At 44.1% G+C, this 17689-nt stretch overlaps 1 protein-coding gene across 2 annotated transcripts in view; it reads right to left on the reverse strand.

Moving 5' to 3' along the window:
• Nucleotides 1-17689, reverse strand: part of LARS2 (leucyl-tRNA synthetase 2, mitochondrial) — a 147328-nt gene that overhangs the window by 82956 nt on the left and 46683 nt on the right. For both annotated transcript variants that reach the window (XM_057706095.1, XM_057706094.1), the window contains exon 6: nt 6521-6610. In XM_057706095.1, the coding sequence (XP_057562078.1) occupies nt 6521-6610 (90 nt within the window). The remainder of the gene's footprint in view (nt 1-6520; nt 6611-17689) is intronic.

Consider the following 17689-nt stretch of genomic DNA (forward strand, 5'->3'; position numbering starts at 1 on the left):
TAGAACAGGCCTGGGAAGGGAGGCTGTGAGCATGTGTCTAACTCAAGTTTGGAACCTGTGTGTATGAAAGGATGGACTTGCAGATTGGAAATTTTAGTAAACAGAGGAAAAGAAGAAAAAATGGTACCTAGAACTTAGCAGAATTGGGTTATTTTAGAGGAAAAAATGTATTTATTTTAATGTAAATAGCTAACACTTACTGAGTGATTACCATGTGCCAGATGCTGTGCTAAGTGCTTTCCTAAGGTTGGCTCTTTAAATTCTCACAGCAACCTTTCCAGGTAAGAACATTATTTATCCCCACATCGCAGAGGAGGAAGTTAAGGGACAGAGAGATGAAATAACTTGCCTCAGGTCACACGGCCAGTAAGTGACAGAGACAGCAGGGTAGGAACTCATGTCTCTAGGAACCGTAAACATTTTTGCAATTTTTTAAAACTTCTGTTTAAATTAAGGTACAACATATATAGAGTAATGTGGATAAATCTTAAGTGTACAGCTCAATGAATTTCTACCATCATTCATATCAAGACATACAGCATTCCCAGCAACCCAGAAAATTCTGTTGTGCCTTCTTCCAATCAACATCTGCCCCCCAAAAGGAAACAATATTCTGAGATCTATCCCCATAGATTTCTTTGGCTGACAGAACCTGCAGTCTTAACTGTGATGAAGTTTCTCTCCATAGAATTATGTTTCTACTTTCATTTAAAATACCTCTGCCAGACTTCCTAGGTGGCGCAGTGGGTAAGAATCCGCCTGCCTATGCAGAGGACACAGGTTCGCTCCCTGCCCCAGGAAGATACCACATGCCGTGGAGCAACTAAGCCCGTGCATCACAACTATTGAGTCTGTGCTCTAGAGCCCGTGAGCCGCAACTATTGAGCCCATGTGCTGCAACTACTGAAGCCCACGTGCCTGGAGCCTGTGCTCTGCAACAGGAGAGGCCACCACAATGAGAAGCCTGCGCACCACAAGGAAGAGTAGCCCCTGCTCGCCGCAACTAGAGAAAGCCCGTGTGCAGTAATGAAGACCCAACAGAGCCAATAAAATAAATAAATAAATAAACAAATTTATTAAAAAATAATAAAATAAAATAAAATACCTCTGCCATCTACATTCACTCCTTTATATAACATTTAGGTACAACTTAGTACAAAGAAGGCAATGAATACAGAGATGTGTTTGGGCAGTAAAATACACATTGTTTTTTAAAATTTTAATAAGCAATTCTAATAAGAGATTGTACTGAATATTGTCCATTTGCCCCTCCAAATCCTCTTTCCACCCTGTTCTGTACCCCAGGAAGCTGTCCCCTGTGCCTAAGACAACCAGGACACTTGCCCTTGGCTGGGTTCAACCAGTGAGAGGCACCCTGGCTTCTTCCCAGTTTGGCCATGGCCCCCATTGGGCAGGCCTCTCCTACTGCTCCAGCTACTGCTCTCCCAGTCCCAGTAATGGATCCCCGATGTCACCCCTCCCACCTTGGGGTGGGCGAAGTCTTCCTTCTGTTCCCAGTGCCAGGTGCTTGACCATCTCTTGCGGGTTTCCCTAAACACTGCAGAGACAGTCTTTTTTTTTTTTTAAGATTTTTTTTTTTTGATGTGGACCATTTTTTGTTTTATGTCTTTATTGAATTTGTTACAATATTGCTTGTTTTATATTTCAGTTTTTTGCCCTGAGGCATGTAGGATCTTAGCTCCCTGACCAGGGACTGAATGTGCACTCCCTGCATTGGAAGGCGAAATCTTAACCACTGGACCACCAGGGAAGTCCCCAAAACAGCCTTTTCATTACATATTCTTGAATGACTGCTTTCGCAGAGGGCCCCTTTTCCCTGCTGGAACCCAACAGATTCAGAGATATGCCTAAAAATTACATAAAAAGTAGGAGTGGAGGAGAGGCTAACGCATCTATGGGTTGTGATTTTACAACTAAAAAGTAGTACATCCACTGAAAAATTTAAGCCTGTAAAGCCTAGAGTCGGAGTGAGAAAGACATGCATTGAATAATTTTCTCCCCTCATTCTAGGGCCCTCCAAATCCTTGAATCCATAAATAGAGACAAAATATAGGACAAATTACCTTAGACATAAAAACTTGAGGTGAATAAACCAAGGGTGACTGACTTATTTACTATCATTGCCCATATTACGGGTTGGGGGAAGGATACCACTTAAAATAAAAGATAGAAAGGGCCAAGTATTGTTTAGTAATTAGGATAGCTCCTTCAAAGGCACCCCCCCACCCCGCAAAAAAAAAAAAAAAAGAAAAAAAAAAAGTGAACTAAAATGGTACAAAATATGAAAGGGAGAAAAAAAGCCCTATATGCCTTCACCTCTGCCTCCCGCCCCCTGTAAACCTCAGGTGACACGGAGAAGCAAACACTGAGCATGGCAGATTGCAAAAACAAATAGGACTTTATTTTCTTATCAACATTTCCCACATGATTCGGCATCGCTCAGACTCTAGGTTACAAAATGCAGCGACGGAGATGTGTTCCTAAGAGGTTTACACATTATAATAAAAACTTGGTGTCGAACAAAAGACAAATAAAAGCAAAACACAAAAGCAATTTTTCCCCAACGAAAGTCTTGTGGGGTTTGGGGGGGCAGGGGGGAGGAAAAACACAAAAGGATATAAAGTCTCAAATCAAAGATGTATCCTTTTGAGAACCCACTCTTGTTCCTTCCCAGGACCGCGATCCACCTTCAAGCACAGGGTTGCAGGGTTCAAACTGAGCCTTTCTGCAGGTGGTAAACCCATGGGTGGTCAAAATGCAGGGCCCGTGGGATCCAGGGTGCATAGCACCTGTGGCCCCTTGAAGCCCTGGAGTTGCTTCCCAAATCTCTTTTTCCGGGTCTCCTCTCTTATGTAATGGCCTCTATCCTAGAGCTTCCCTTCAAGCCATGGTCTGCCTTCTCTCACCCTGCATTCCTGAGTTTTCACATTTTGAACACTTACTTTGATAGATGCCCTGATTTTTAAGCCAGCACAGTCTTGCTACGTAGAATACAGTTTCTGGACAACTTCACTGACTGTAGTCACTACCCTGGTTGATTATGGTCTCTATCACCTCCTGAAGCCAGCTCCATGTTCCTTATAGTTAACTAGTCTTATTAGTAAAATACAGCCTATCTCTGTATTTTTAAATCAACTTTAAATCAATACTGAAATCATTAAAACTCCTGCAAAAAAAATAGACTCTAGTTGATTTTGCTTACTGCTTCCCTCACACAAGTTATCTGGTAACATCACAGAATGAGCCATCCCAAATAAGAGAACTTCTCCAGCTGATTAAGGGTTAAACAATAAGATTAACATTTTTTTTTTGTTGTTTGAGTGATGTGTGGGAAGCTTTCAGAAAGCACTTTAGAAATGCACATTGCAACGTGATTCTAAACAAGAATCAGCCATGTTCACAGGGTCAGTGTTGTACAGGGACTGTGGGTGCTGCACCATTTTTGCCTCCTCCCCCTCCCCTTCTTGGCTGTTAGGCTCTTGGAGGTGTGGGTGACTATGGGGTCCATTGGGGATTCTCAAGGCAATTTCATCCTGATTTTGAGTTTATCAGCTCTCCTCTCTGTGACACAGCAGCTGTGGTGCCTGTTGCCTAGCAGGCTTCCTATTCCAAACTTCATCCTTTCTCATCTCATCCTCCTCTTCCCCTGGATCCTTTTTCCCCTTGCCTTCCTGGGCCTCCCCCTTTTCACAGAGTGCCAGTCTCAACTAGAGCACATCCTCCATTAGCACGTTTTTGTATCCTGGCCAAGGTATCACTCTTAAGGCCTTTGGCTGCTCTCCATCATTTCCCTAGCTTCTTTCTTCTCAAGCTCTGCTTTTATATGACTGGAGACCTTTTCTGAGTATCTTGTCATGCAGCTTCATGTTCCAGAAGGCTGGTAAAATATATGTTTTAGGGTATTGATTTTCCCAAGGTCTATTTCGCTTTTTTCTTGACAAAAGCTCACTTAATTAAGGAACACCATATAGATTTTATTAAAGGATCGAATTCTCAAAATTGATTTTGCTCCATTCCATCCAGAATAGGCCTGAATTTGGACTCAGTCCAGAATGGGGGGATGGGGGGGGGACGGAGGAGGGGGGTTGGAAGGTTTCCAAGGCCAGTTTATTTGTTACTTGCTGCCACCTTCCAAAGCCACCAAGGGGCAGACTGGGAGAGGCTGCCTGTTTGTGCACTATATTTCTTTAAGTAGCTTTGGTGGGTGAATTAGCACCATAAGCAGCTGCCACTGAAATCATGAAGACAACCAAAGACAAACTCATAGGTGGCACTCCACAGTTCCCTAGAATGTCCAAGCAGAACACAGCATCATTCACTCTACTAGCCACATCCATGGAATAATTTTTTTTTAAAACCAAAGAGGTGAAATTAATTTTCTCCCAAGAAGAGGTCTCTATATTCATATTTTTGGCTGAAAATATTTTTGTTTTGTGAGAGCCAGAATAGATTCCCTTTTGCACTGGAAATAAACATTTTGATGGACAGTGCTTGTTAAGAAGATTTAAAGACTCCAGTTCTGTTTTGTACTGCTCTGCTAAAATACTTTCCCTAAATGTGCATTTATACAGCTTATAGCAGAAATGAATTTAAGAATTAAGGCTATCTTCTTTTTTAAAAAATAGGGACTTCCCTGGTGTCACAGTGGTTAAGAATCTGCCTGCCAATGCAGGGGACACGCGTTCGATCTCTGGTCCGGGAAGATCCCACAGGCTACGGAGCACCTAAGCCTGTGAACCACAGCCACTGGGCCTGTGCTCTAGAGCCTGTGCCCCACAACTACTGAAGCCCTTATGCTCTAGGGCCCACGTGCTGCAAATACTGAGCCTGCGTTCCGCAACTACTGAAGCCTGCGTGCGTACTCTGCAACAAGAGAAGCCACCACAATGAGAAGTCCAAGCACAGCAATGAAGTGTAGCCCCTGCTCGCTGCAACTAGAGAAAGCCTGCATACAGCAACAAAGACCCAATGCAGCCAAAAAGCAAACAAAAAAACCCCCAAAGAACACCCTATAAGAAAAAAAAAAGTTATGACAATGCCATTAGAAGAAAAGTATTAGTATGTGAGTTATTTTTTGGCAAATATGCTTTACAAAGTATGCTATATGCAGTCTTTTAAAGTAAATTAACTTTCTAATACTAATTTCAAAAGTTTATATTTTGAAATAAACCCCAGGAATAGAATGCTAACTGATATCAATATGTTTTATATTTTAAAGCCAATTTGAAAATGGCTATCCAATAAAAGGAGATCTACCTGGAAAAAATACCTTGGATTAGAGCTAACTCTGATCTTCAAACAATGTTCCTAGTGTGCATATTCGCATTCTATTTATGATTTTTTTCTTAAGATCATGTCATTTAATATTACTTTAAAAAGTGAATACACCAAAAACATTTAAGTCAATGTTAGTGAGTTTTAGTTAGCAATAAAAACACTATCTTCCTAAATGAAAACCCATGAAATAATCTACATTGTTCTTCTGTGTTACCTTTCTATGGACAGGCTGCCTTAGAATTAGCCAGGAAGCTTCAGGATTTTTTTTACTTTCTATTTTTCCAATTTAAATATCATAATGACGCCAGGTAATTGCAGGCATGCACAGACAGGCACTTATTAGTCACGTAGCCTGTGCCAGTCACCATCCCAGGCTCTCCACAAGCATTCACCTGCTTAATCCTTGTAACAACCTTATGAAGTGGGAAGGAGAGGCTTGTGGTAGGCAGAACAATTGCACCCCAAAGATGTCCACGTCCTATGTCACCCAGAACCAGGATGCCCAGGTCACTTGCAACCAGTGAATATGTCACCTACATGGCAAAAGGTTAATCATATCTTTGAAGATATGATTAACGAAGGATTTTGAGATGGGGTGATTAACTGGATTAACCAGATGGGCCCAAAGTAATGACAAAACCTCTTATAAAAGAAAGAGGAACGCAGAAGAGTCAGAGTCTGAGAAGGAGATGGCACGGTGGAAGCACAGGTCAGAGAGATTTCAAGATGCTATGCTTTGGCTTTGAAAATGGAGAGGGGTCTAAGTCAAGGATGGAAGCAGCCTCCAGAAGCAGGATAAGGCAAGGAAAGAGATTCTTCAGAAAGAGGGCAGCTCTGCCAACACCTTGATTTTTATCCCTGTGAGACCTATTTCATGGACATGTAAGACAATGAATCTGTGTTGTTTTAAGTGACCCAGTTTGTGGTAATTTGTTACAGCAGCAGCAGCAGCAGGAAAGGAATACAGGCTGTTCCCATGAGAGAAGCAGTCAGAGGGAAAACTGGACTAAATTCCCCAGCGGCATGCATATTGTGGGGAGAGGGGGAGTGGCACACTGACTTGGAAACAGCTGGGGAGAAGAGAGACATCTGGAGCCAGTCGCATGGCTGTGCTTGTGCAGTGGGGGACCCCTGGAACCCCTTCCATTTTTAGAAAAGTTACTCAGCTCCTAAGATGGAGAAGGTTTATAGAATTTTTAAAGCATAGCTAAGTTTAACTTACCTCCTTCTGATAGGCCAGTCCAGCTTCATAGAGTTTAATAAAGAGATACTGAGTCCATTTGTAGTAATCTGGTAAACACGTAGTTATTTCCTGCCAGAAAGGAGGAAAATCATGTAAAAGCCATTGTAAACAATCCCCCTCCCAACGTATGCATCAGCTTTGCAATTCACTTTTGGAGAGCAATCACACTGCAAAAATATTTATCAACCTATAATATCTTTACCCATTTGTAAAGTAAGGGAAGAAGCAATTTATTCTGGGAAGAGAGATGTTATTGAAAAGCCACTCTCCCCTTTCCCAGGGCATGTTTAATGATGAGAAACTCGACTTAAGTCTTCTGCACAGCCCCACTCCCCAGCACTCCTGGCTGTACATGCAAGTAACAGCTGAATTACACTGTACAAAATTGGGTACTCCCATTTTTGTCAGCATAAACATATTTAGGGGGCCAAGAAGCTAATTCATAAATGTAGTTCATTTTAGAAGCAATCACAGAATTCAAGAGGCGTATTTGCCTGCTTTGGTATGATTCTCACTGGAAAACAAACCCATGTTTCCATATATAACTGGGGCCTGGTAGTTCTTTTAGACTCATTATATACCATTTATCCCATTATGTGAATCACACTGCAGTCTACTTAGGAAGGCCCATTAAAAACATTATCAAATATTAAACTTAGTGAGAAATCACCTGGCTTGTATTTCGAAGCTTAAATCGAATGTTCCCAAAATGTATTTTCTGTCCAGAAAACACACTGCTATAGAATCTTTAAAATCAGGCTTAATTAATTAATTAACCAATAAGGTTTGCAGTTGAGGAGGTCAAGTAAGCTTTAAAACCTCTACACTGTCACTGTTCTTCTAGTGCTCTTCTTGAAAAAAAGAGCTAACAGAGAAATGGATGTAGGGCAGGGGACATACCAAATGGTTCCACTTGTCATGGACTATTGACAGAAGGCATACTTCTATCAAAAGTGCAAACAATCCAGTCTTTCTTCAGATGAGTAAATGAGGAGAGAGTTTAAAGCCCAGGACAGGAGGGTAAGCGGGGCAGGAACTGAGCAAGATGGGAGGTAAACTGCTGCCCTCAATGGGCGATGTTTCTTACGTAAGATTCCTGGGTCCTTTTATATGCTGTTTTGTAATAATAGTGGAGTAATAACAATTACAAAACAAATAACTCAACTCTGACCACTGGCTCCACTCACGCCTACAAGGCAGGGAGTGAATAACAGCTCTGCCTGTGACGTAGCTGTCCCCTGCCAATGCCAAAGCCATGATTCCTGACCCACGTGCACACATAGCCTATACCAGCTCCTGAGGCTCCTCAGACATCAAGTCTCCAGGACGACAGACACAAACCACTTCACCAACACAAGAATCAGACCAGCACACTGTGGGTGGGCTTGCTCCCCCAAACCTCCAAATTCATCCTCATCCTGCCATCTTTTCTTCACCAGCTAGCCCCCCTGCAAGCTTGGCACAGAACCCATATTCCCGACAAGCAACTTACAAAAACCCAGGGCAGGGGCTACATCTGATCTGCTTCACTTTGCTCCTCACACACACACGTCAGGCACCCCCCAAACTGGTGCTGCACAAGGAATAAACTAAACAGGTACAGGCACGCATGCAGGTCGAATTAAATTTGCATCCTTCATGGAGGTTTCACAAACTAAATTCAAATTATACAGGCCCACAAGATGAACTGGAATACGGAATGGGGTGGGGGTAAGAGGAATGAAGTAGAAATATTCCCAGACCTTGTTAGGCTGGATATGTTTTTAAAAAATTTTATCCATTAGAGATCTAAAGAAATAGGTGAAACAAGTATGACAATATAATGACAGCTGTTAAATCTAGGGGTTGGGCTCTTATCCCTATTTTCTGTATATTTAAGTTTTTCAAAACAAAATATCAAAATACTCCTCATGAATATGTATACATGTATACATATACATATATATTTTCTCACCCCCTGAATCTGTTTCCATAGATTGAGAGTAAAAATTACATAGCAATGGAACAGCAGGATAATCTTCACTTAGGTGTGTGGTTTGGAAAATTACTTTTATCTAAGATACTTGTAGGAAAAAAGATGATAGATTCAGTCAGGGGAGAAAAAAAAAGATCATTATCCAGCCAAGCATTAGCCTACTTTCAGTCAGACGGGTGATGCAAAGTACACTGCCTTTGGAAGTGTCAGGTCCAAGGTGAGCTGAGGGGTGGGGGGTACGGGCCCCCTCTTTCATTCTGCCTTCAAACTTGGGTCTAACCCATTTTATTTATCTTGTGTTTTTACATATGTCATTTGAAGGAAAACTAACATCAGCTGCTAAAAGAGTACAGCTTGAAAACCACATCTCCAGGACCATCATTCCAATCCCAAAAGAACTGTTTCAACTCATGTTTAACCTCACTCGCACTGCCCCTCTTGCTGAAGTGTTGGAGCCTCCTGCCTAGAGGAGGCTGGGGATGTCTTGGGGACAGGAACCTCGCCCCTGCCCATTTTTTCCTATCTACTGCACACAGGGCCCAGCCAGGACCCTCAGTACTGCCCACTCCATGAAGAAATGCCAGAGCAGGAGTCCAGTGTCACAAGAACCATAAACATGGTGGGAGAGACCCTGCTTGGAAATGTATTTCCTGAAAAAGTCATATAGCCTTTCTGGAACCTCCCTCGATTTGCTGATTTTAAAAAAAGCAAAAAAAAAAAAGAAAGCCCCCAAAACCCAAACAGCTATTTCTAGTCTTCTAGTGCTTCATCTCAGTAAAAATCATCAAACACATCTTTCTGAAATTAAACTGCTTAAAAGCTTTAACTATAGCCAACTGGCTAGAAATTGAGACTCCATTTTCAGGTTTTGGGAACGACTTATTTAAAACTCAGCCCTGAAGACAAAGGACTTTTGGGCTTTCAGCACCCACAAAGATGTTAAGAACCCTTCCCTCCTTTTCCTAAAGCAGGGATTTTCAATGGGGAAACTTTTGCTCCCCAGGTATGACTGGAGACATTGTTGTTTGTGACAACCGTGGTGGGGGTGGGGGGAGATGGTAATGGCATCTAGTGGGTGGAGGCCGGGGATGCTGTTAAAACTCTACAATGCACAGGACAGGCCCTAGAACAAAAAATTATCCAGCCCCAAACATCAATAATGCCAAGGGGAGAAACCCTCCTCGAAGGAGTTCGATCTTTTTAGTTTGAGTCTGTAACCACAGGCAGATTAAGGGGAACGAGCCAAGCAACTCTCTGGAGAGCAGTCCATAAAAGTGATAAAACGTCCTTGGGAAAAGTGAAAATGGCAGTAAATTCACTTAGGTTTCCCTCTGCAGCTGGTGGGACCCCACCTCTGGCAAACATGTCGCGCAGAGCAGGTAGGAATGCTGCACGATGCAGCCACCGGCCCTTCTACCAACGCTGAGACCAACCACAGGGGAGACCTGGCAAGTGTGGGGTGCCGGCAGACACAGGTCTGAAAGTGTTATGCACGCATGATGCTACTCACTGGGAAGGAGTGACTGACGTTACGAACTAAATGTTAAATCATTCAATATGCCTCCAAGTAGCTGTCTCATTTGGAAAATCTCCTGTAATAAAGTCACGTAATAAATTTCCTATTTTGAAGTTAGAGAGGCATACAGTTTTTCTTGATACAGCATAGTTGATCCCCGCCCATGAAAGAGTTGCTGAACAAAATGTTTAAAGATTATCCTTTGGAATCCAGCCCCCAGCCCCCAGATGTCTAGGCGCAGCCCTGCCTGTCCTCCAAAGGGGAGCCCTATGTCTGCGGGGTGGGGATTCTTGTCCCCAAGCTGTGGGACAGCACCATCTTGCTAAGACTTCTCAGTGAGACCACCAGAGGAGGCAGTCATCATGAGGGCCGTTCCCTGTGTTCCAAAATCCCTTTTCATTCCTGTGCCTTCCTTGCCCTGCTTTCCAAATAAGCCAACACCTACGTGAATGCATCCTTGTTTTTAAAACAAAAAGTCAGGCAATTCAAAGTTAGAGCTCCAAAAGCAACTGCAATTCGGCCACACGCCACATAGATCTATATAAAGATGTCAACTTTTATAACCCCCTGAGCTCTAGAAAGTGCAATCTAGCTGCCAAGAGACCAAATTTACGCATCTGGAACCTCAACTAGATTCATTCCTCCGCAATGCAATTTTACATTCAACAATGCCTGGTTTTTAGCATTAGAAATATTTTGCACATTCACAACCAAACCCAGGGCCCAACAGAGAAGGTGATACTCCCTCAGAACACAAGTGAGGATCCAAACATGATCCTTTGAGGCCTGCCACCCACAGCTCGGGGACTGCACAGATTAATACCCAAGCCAGCCTTGCCAGGACTGCCTGCACACAGTGACTCGGCAATGGCCAGAAGAAGGCTGAGTTGCAGGGGCCCACCTGACCATCCCTGAGAGAAAACAGCATTTGATCTGTGAAGGTGACCGACTGCCGTGTACCTCACTGAGGTCTCCTCGGGCTGCCACTCCTCGCCCCAGGAAGAGAGTGAGAGAGAGAGTGATCCAAGGGAAAGACAATCCGCTTTGCAGCCGTTTGACTGGGTTCAAGTTCTTGCATCATCATCTGCACTGCGGCCATAGCTGAGTCTCCCCGTCTAGAGAAGAGGGGCGACGAGGCCCGTCAGAGGGGCTGTAAGGACAAACGTGATGTGTGTAAAGCACACGCTGGGCGCGTATGAGGGATGGATGGTGCTACTTCCCTTGCTTGACTCACAGTGTGTTACGAGAGGAGTGAGACTGGCTCCATCACCACACCCTCTCAGAGGTGGTGGATGCCCTCATTGGGCTACTGGGTCATGGTAAAAGAGAGAGGAAAGGACTGGGGTCAGAAGAGCTTGCCATCACGATCCCCTACCAAATATTGGCTTTCTGACTAAAAAGAGATGGTGTTTATGAGGGAAAGACCAAAACACATGACCCAGACAGAGAAATCCACACAAGGCAGCTCCCAGTCACCTCTGGGAGAGTACACGGCAGAGAGAGCCAGCAAGGTCGCCTCCTATCCCCACCTTTCTACTCTGGCAGGATTTAGTTGGGTTTTGTTTCTTGGTCCTATTGCACTTTTGACACTGATTGGTCCCAGATCACAGAACCACTATCGTCACTCAAAGCCATCGTGCCTGTAATTTGCATTGCGACCTCAACAATGTTTCAGCCAGCTATCGGGATTGAAGAAAATGAAACAAACCAAAACCTGAGGCAACATGTTTATCAAGTCAGTCATTCAGCGGCCTGGTACACGGGAAAATAAACACAGTAAGAATGGCGAGCAACCATCATGCATCACAGTTTCCAGGGACAAGGCATCGTCTCCCCCTCTCCTCAGTCTCACCAGAGCCTTCTGCCTCCAAAACAACCAGTCTTGCAAACAGAGGAGAGTGGTGGGTACTCGCATACCTTTTCTGTGCATTTCTGTCATTTGCTCTTTACTGCAATAGATAAAAAGCAAATGTATGGTAATGGCTTTGCCTTTTATTCCTTGCCAGGTTCTCTAATTCTGAAGGGGAGGGGTTCTGAAAGCACAGCACAGCTTAAAGGCTGGAGAAACCAGCCTCAGGATTTACATGGTGCAACTTAGGAATAAATATATATCCTGCATCAGATGCTCCTCGCTGGTGATGGTTCAAGGTTCCAGTCCACAGCTCTGTGCACCTGCTGTGTTGGAAGAAGAGAGAGGGAGACTCAGGAGAAAAAGCTGCCGGAATAGGACATGTATGGCCACCCCCACATGAAGTCCTCTAAACTTAGCACTGGCTCTCAAACTTGGTTGCACCTTGAAATGGAGCTTTGAAGGTAATGGTGCCCGAGTCTCACCCCACCCCCAGAAATTTCATATGCTGCCAGGATTGAGAACCACTACAAAGAGGTTCTTCTCAAATACATCTCCCTCCCAAATACTGCACTAAGTGACAGGGTCCTGTCCTGCTTTTGTGTCTTCATGGAACTTAATGACCTGGGCTTGACAGGAGCGAAGGGCACAATTTAGTCTATGTGAGATTTCTAACAAGGCCCCCCAATGCACTGTGCTAAAAAAGGTCTCTCCAGGAGCCTGTCCTGGATTCACATCCTCCCTGTGCGCCTCAGCTCCACCCAACACAGATTCTCTTTGTCCTTACAGTCAATTTTCACTCTCTGTTTTCACAAAACAAACATAGGAAAACAATAAGAAACAATCACTGTATAAGCCCACCTCCATCCAACAGACACAGAAACTTGATTAGGTGCTCAGTGATCAGCTGTTTAACAATATCAGACTGACAGCTCATCCCTCTTCCCGGAGGAGACATGGTTCTGAAAGAGAAGCTGCAGAAAAACAACAAGAGTGGCCTGGCCCTCCCCTGGGGCTTCACGGGAAGTGCTGGGGGGAAGATGACTAATTCTTCACTTAAGGGCTCCTAAAGGATCCTCAGGCAGAAGCAGGGCATAGAGAGTGGAGGCAGACCACTCAGCACAGCCCTGGCTTCGAGGCTTAATTAGCGAATAACTGGACACATCTGTACACAGCTCTGTGCTCCCAAACTGCTCCTCCTCCTCTCACCTCCTCCTCTCCTCTCCCGACCCACAGTGGTGCTGCGAAGCAGGTGCCATGAGTGCTGCTTTACACACAAGGAAAAGGCACCTCAGTGTGGGGCAGCACCGAAGCTGCCCAGCTCTTGGGTGGCAGAATCAAGACTGGAACTCAGGCCTCTAGGCTCAGAGGGGTACCAGGCAGTGAAACAGCATCTTGGGAAGTACAGCCAGGCTGTGCCCGAACTGACCCAAACGTGTGCTCCAAGGAGGTGTGGGTAAATCAAGCAGAAAGAACAGGTTGGAGCACTCCTAGATAAAGGAATACCACGGTGAATATTCTTTTAGGAATAACAACAGCAGTAATAATAATAGCAAACATTTACTGGGCGCCGTCCAGTACTGGGCCCCATTCTGGCAGTTTAGAAACATCTCAGTTAGTTCTTATTACGATGCCAGCAGTCACTTATTACGGTTATCAAATATGGACTTGACATCCCTGTTTAAAATTGCAATTAACCCCTGGCTGCCCTGTTCCCCCTTACCCTGCTCCATCTTTTTTATTTCCGTAGCGTTCAGAACCTCCTAACACACTATATTTACTTATTTATTATGTTTATTGCCTTTGTCTCCCCTGCTCCACCCCCAGTGAATTGTAAGGTTCCTTCGTGAAAGAAAGTTTTTGTCAGGGACTTTCCTGGCGATCCAGTGGTTAGGACTTGGCACTTTCACTGCTGTGGCCCAGCTTCAATCCCTGGTCAGGGAACTGAGATCCCACAAGCCGCACAGTGCAGGGGGCAAAAAAAAGTTTTTGTCTTTTTTCTTCCCACTGATATATTCCAAGAGCCTAGAACAGTACCTGATACAATGGGTTGGGTTTTTTTTTATAATTTTTTAAAAAATTTTAATATTAATTTTATTTATCTATTTGCTGTGTTGGGTCTTCGTTGCTGCTCAGGCTTTCTCTAGTTGCGGCGAGTGGGGACTACTCTTTGTTGTAGTGGGAGGGCTTCTCATTGTGGTGGCTTCTCTTGTTGCAGAGCACAGGCTCTAGGTGCGCAGGCTTCAGTAGTTGTGGCGCATGGGCTTAGTTTGCTCCAAGGCATGTGGGATCTTCCGAGCCCAGGGATTGAACCCGTGTCCCCTGCATTGGCAGGCGGATTCTTAACCAGTGCACCACCTGGGAAGCCCACAATGGACGTTTAATAAATGGTTGTTGAATGAATAAATCATCATTTTACCTTTCAGAGAACTGAGTCTCCAAGTAACTTATTTATGTTCACACGGCCAGTAGGAGGCAAAATTAGGATCCAAACATGGGTCTGAGTGATTTGGTGACTATATGACCCCAAATGATTTCTTCCCCTCAATGTCAGCCCAACTCTTCTAAAACTTTCACGCCAGGTATTTTCAATCAAGGAAAGCTACATGAACCAAACATATACCACATGCAGTTTAACTTGTATTATAAATGTTCACATAGTTGTCTTTCTATTGAATATCTGCACAATTTGCACTAAAGCTAGAATAAATGAAATATTTTAAATTTTATATCCTTGACTTACATAAACGCTACATATAATTTTTAATGACATGGGAACATGACATTTGATACAAAATGGAGTATATTTTATGATTTCAATTATATATAAGGGAAAAATAAGAATACTAGAAAAAAATGCCAACATACAAACAAACACTGAGTTGCCTCAGGATGACCCTGATGATTGTGGGTGATTTTCTTAAAATTATAAACAGTTTTCTAAATTTCACTGATGCTGGGACTTCCTTGGTAGCGCAGTGGTTGAGAATTCGCCTGCCAATGCAGGGGACACAGGTTCAAACCCTGGTCCGGGAAGATCACATATGCTGCAGAGCAACTAAGCCTGTGCACCACAACTACTGAGCCTGTGCTCTAAAGCCCGAGAGCCACAACTACTGAGGCTGTGTGCCACAACTACTGAAGCCTGCGCACCTAGAGCCTGTGCTCCACAACAAGAGAAGCCACTACAATGAGAAGCCACATGCTGCAATGAAGAGTAGCCCCCGCTCACCACAACTAGGAAAGCCCTCGTGCAGCAACAAAGACCCAGCACAGCTAAAAATTAAATAAATAAATAAAATAAGATAATAAACTTCACTGATGCTGTATAATGACTATGTATTACTCTGGGAATTTGCCTATAGTTTTACAGTCCTAGAAAACATTTAGATTCAAAGGAAGAAGAAAACCAAAGAGCTAGTCTACAGCAATGGGACCCTTGCCCTTATGAAGAGCTTTCCAACATACTCGGAATACACACCTCAAGACCCACACAGTAGAGTTTAAAGGAACTAGAGATGACCCTTCTACAGACAGATGTCCTGGAGTCACAAAGGGGCTTCCACACGACCACCTCCAAGGCCCCCAGACAACCTTAGTATGTATCCATATAACCAATTCCAACAATTCAGGCTCCAAAAGGAAGGATCTGACCTAAATGCAGAACCACAGGGGAATGAAACAAGGGAGGAGGGCTCACTGTCCTCAATCCCTGGGTAAGAGGCCTAGGCTGGCCTACCCACCTTCTGAGTTGCTATTACAAGGGTGTAAAGGGCCAAGTAGATAACTTTGCCTGTGAGTAATGAGCAGGAGTGGGGCGGGGGCAGGGGATGCAGTGTCCCGGAATCAGGAGGTTAGGGCTCAGATCCCACCTAGGGGCCATGTGATATCAAGCAAGTGACTTGCCCATATCTGTACCTCATTTCCCCCATAAATTGTGGCAAGTAGCCTCTAAGATGGACCTCAATGATCCCGGCCTCCTGGTATTCTCACCCTTATGTTATACCCTTTCTTTGGGTGTGGGCTGAGCCTAGACACTTGCTTCTAAAAAACAGAATACAGCAAGTAATGGGATGTCATGTCCAAGCTTATGTTACAAAGGGGCTGTGGATCTGTCTTGGCCGTTCTCTTTCTCTCTTCCTCACCCTCTTGCTCTGAAAAAAGCCAACTGCCACACTGTGAGCTGTCCTATGGAGAGGCCCATGTGGCAAGGAACTAAGGGAGGCTTCTGCCAGCAACTGCAAGGAACCAGCCCTCAGTCCAGCAGCTGAGAACCACATGAGTCGGCTTGGAAGTAGATCCCACCAGAGTCTGGCCTTCAAATAAGACCTCAGCCTTGGCCTTGATGGCAGCCTTATGAGGGACCCTGTGCCAGAGGACACAACTAAGCCACGCCTAGATTCCTATTCCACAGAAATGCTGAAATAATAAATGCTTACTGTTTTAAGCTACTAAGTTCTGGGGCAATTTGTTACACAGCAAATAGATAACTAATACATTTTGTAAAAGGAGCCAATAATTGTACCAATTCCTGGGACAGATACGAAGATTAAATGAGAAAATGTCGGTAATGTACTTGGCAAATGCTTAGCACACAGATGAGAGGAGAATGGTGATGCCAGGGGCCTCAAGGGTATTTAAGAATCACCCAACTCCCTTCCCCACAGTGTGGGGGTGTAATCAGTCTGCTGCCCAGGCCACAAGGGAACGATAGGGAGGCCTAGTGCTCCATGTTCCCACATGGCTGAGTCTTAAATGCCAAGTACATCTCCATCTTTTAGGACCCAACACAGACTTTTTGGCCTTATTATTTAAGTCCCCAAGTTTTGTTCACCTTCCTAAACAGGCTGTCAGCTCCTGAGGGCAGGTGAAGGGCAGTGGATGGAAGAAGTGAAGGGCAGGCAGGCTGAAGACCTGGGTCTGAGCACTGGACTCAGTCCATGGGTCCACTGTGGACTCACTGGTAACCCTGGACACATAACTTATCTCTCTGGGTCTCACTTTCCCCATCTAGAAACTGGGATGCTGTTGTGAGGATCAAGGAATCTGGAGAGGGTCGGCCTGTCTTTCCAACACTGTCTGGCCCAGTATGTATGCACAGTAGGTGCTCAATAAATCATTAAATCATTAAAGCAACAAATACATCAAAATTCAGGACAAGTGTCACTATACTTAAAAATCAAATCAAAGCTTTGAGAGAGAACCCTTGCAAGTTGTCTTAAATATAACAAGCTTTCTAAACAAGTATCAATAGAATGTCTTTGTTCTTGGAACCGGTCTGACTTATTCATATTAAATGTTGTCAAGTATGGGTTCACATGAGAAATGTCACTCCAATTCATACTGAACAAAGTGTTCTAAGAAACCTGTCTGCAGAACCTTCAAGCTTCTAAAGGCAAATGAAGAACCATGTTTACCTCCATTAGCAACTTCTATGACATCAAAAACAAATGATGGCTTTTCAAAAGAAGACACCCTTGAGATCAGTTTCTCAGCTCCGTGGTATAACACTGGTTCAGAATTCTGTGTTTCTCCCTCATTTAATCCACCAATGAGAAAACACTCACTAAGGGTCTACTATTACCCAGTCCGTATCCTGAGAGACTCAGTAACCGGCTATCATGATAGAAAATGGAGGTACAGAGAACAAAAAGAAGGGAATTTCCACCGAACTCAGGGCTCTGTTTGCTCATTCACTCATTGAATTATTCCACAGAGATTTACTGAGTACCAACTACATATGGACATTGGGTCAGAGGGCATGAAGGTTTAGGCTATCTAGCTATATATTAAGCCTTTTCACAGTCT

This window comes from Hippopotamus amphibius, chromosome 13 (assembly GCF_030028045.1).
Source record: "Hippopotamus amphibius kiboko isolate mHipAmp2 chromosome 13, mHipAmp2.hap2, whole genome shotgun sequence".
Lineage (NCBI taxonomy): Eukaryota > Metazoa > Chordata > Mammalia > Artiodactyla > Hippopotamidae > Hippopotamus > Hippopotamus amphibius.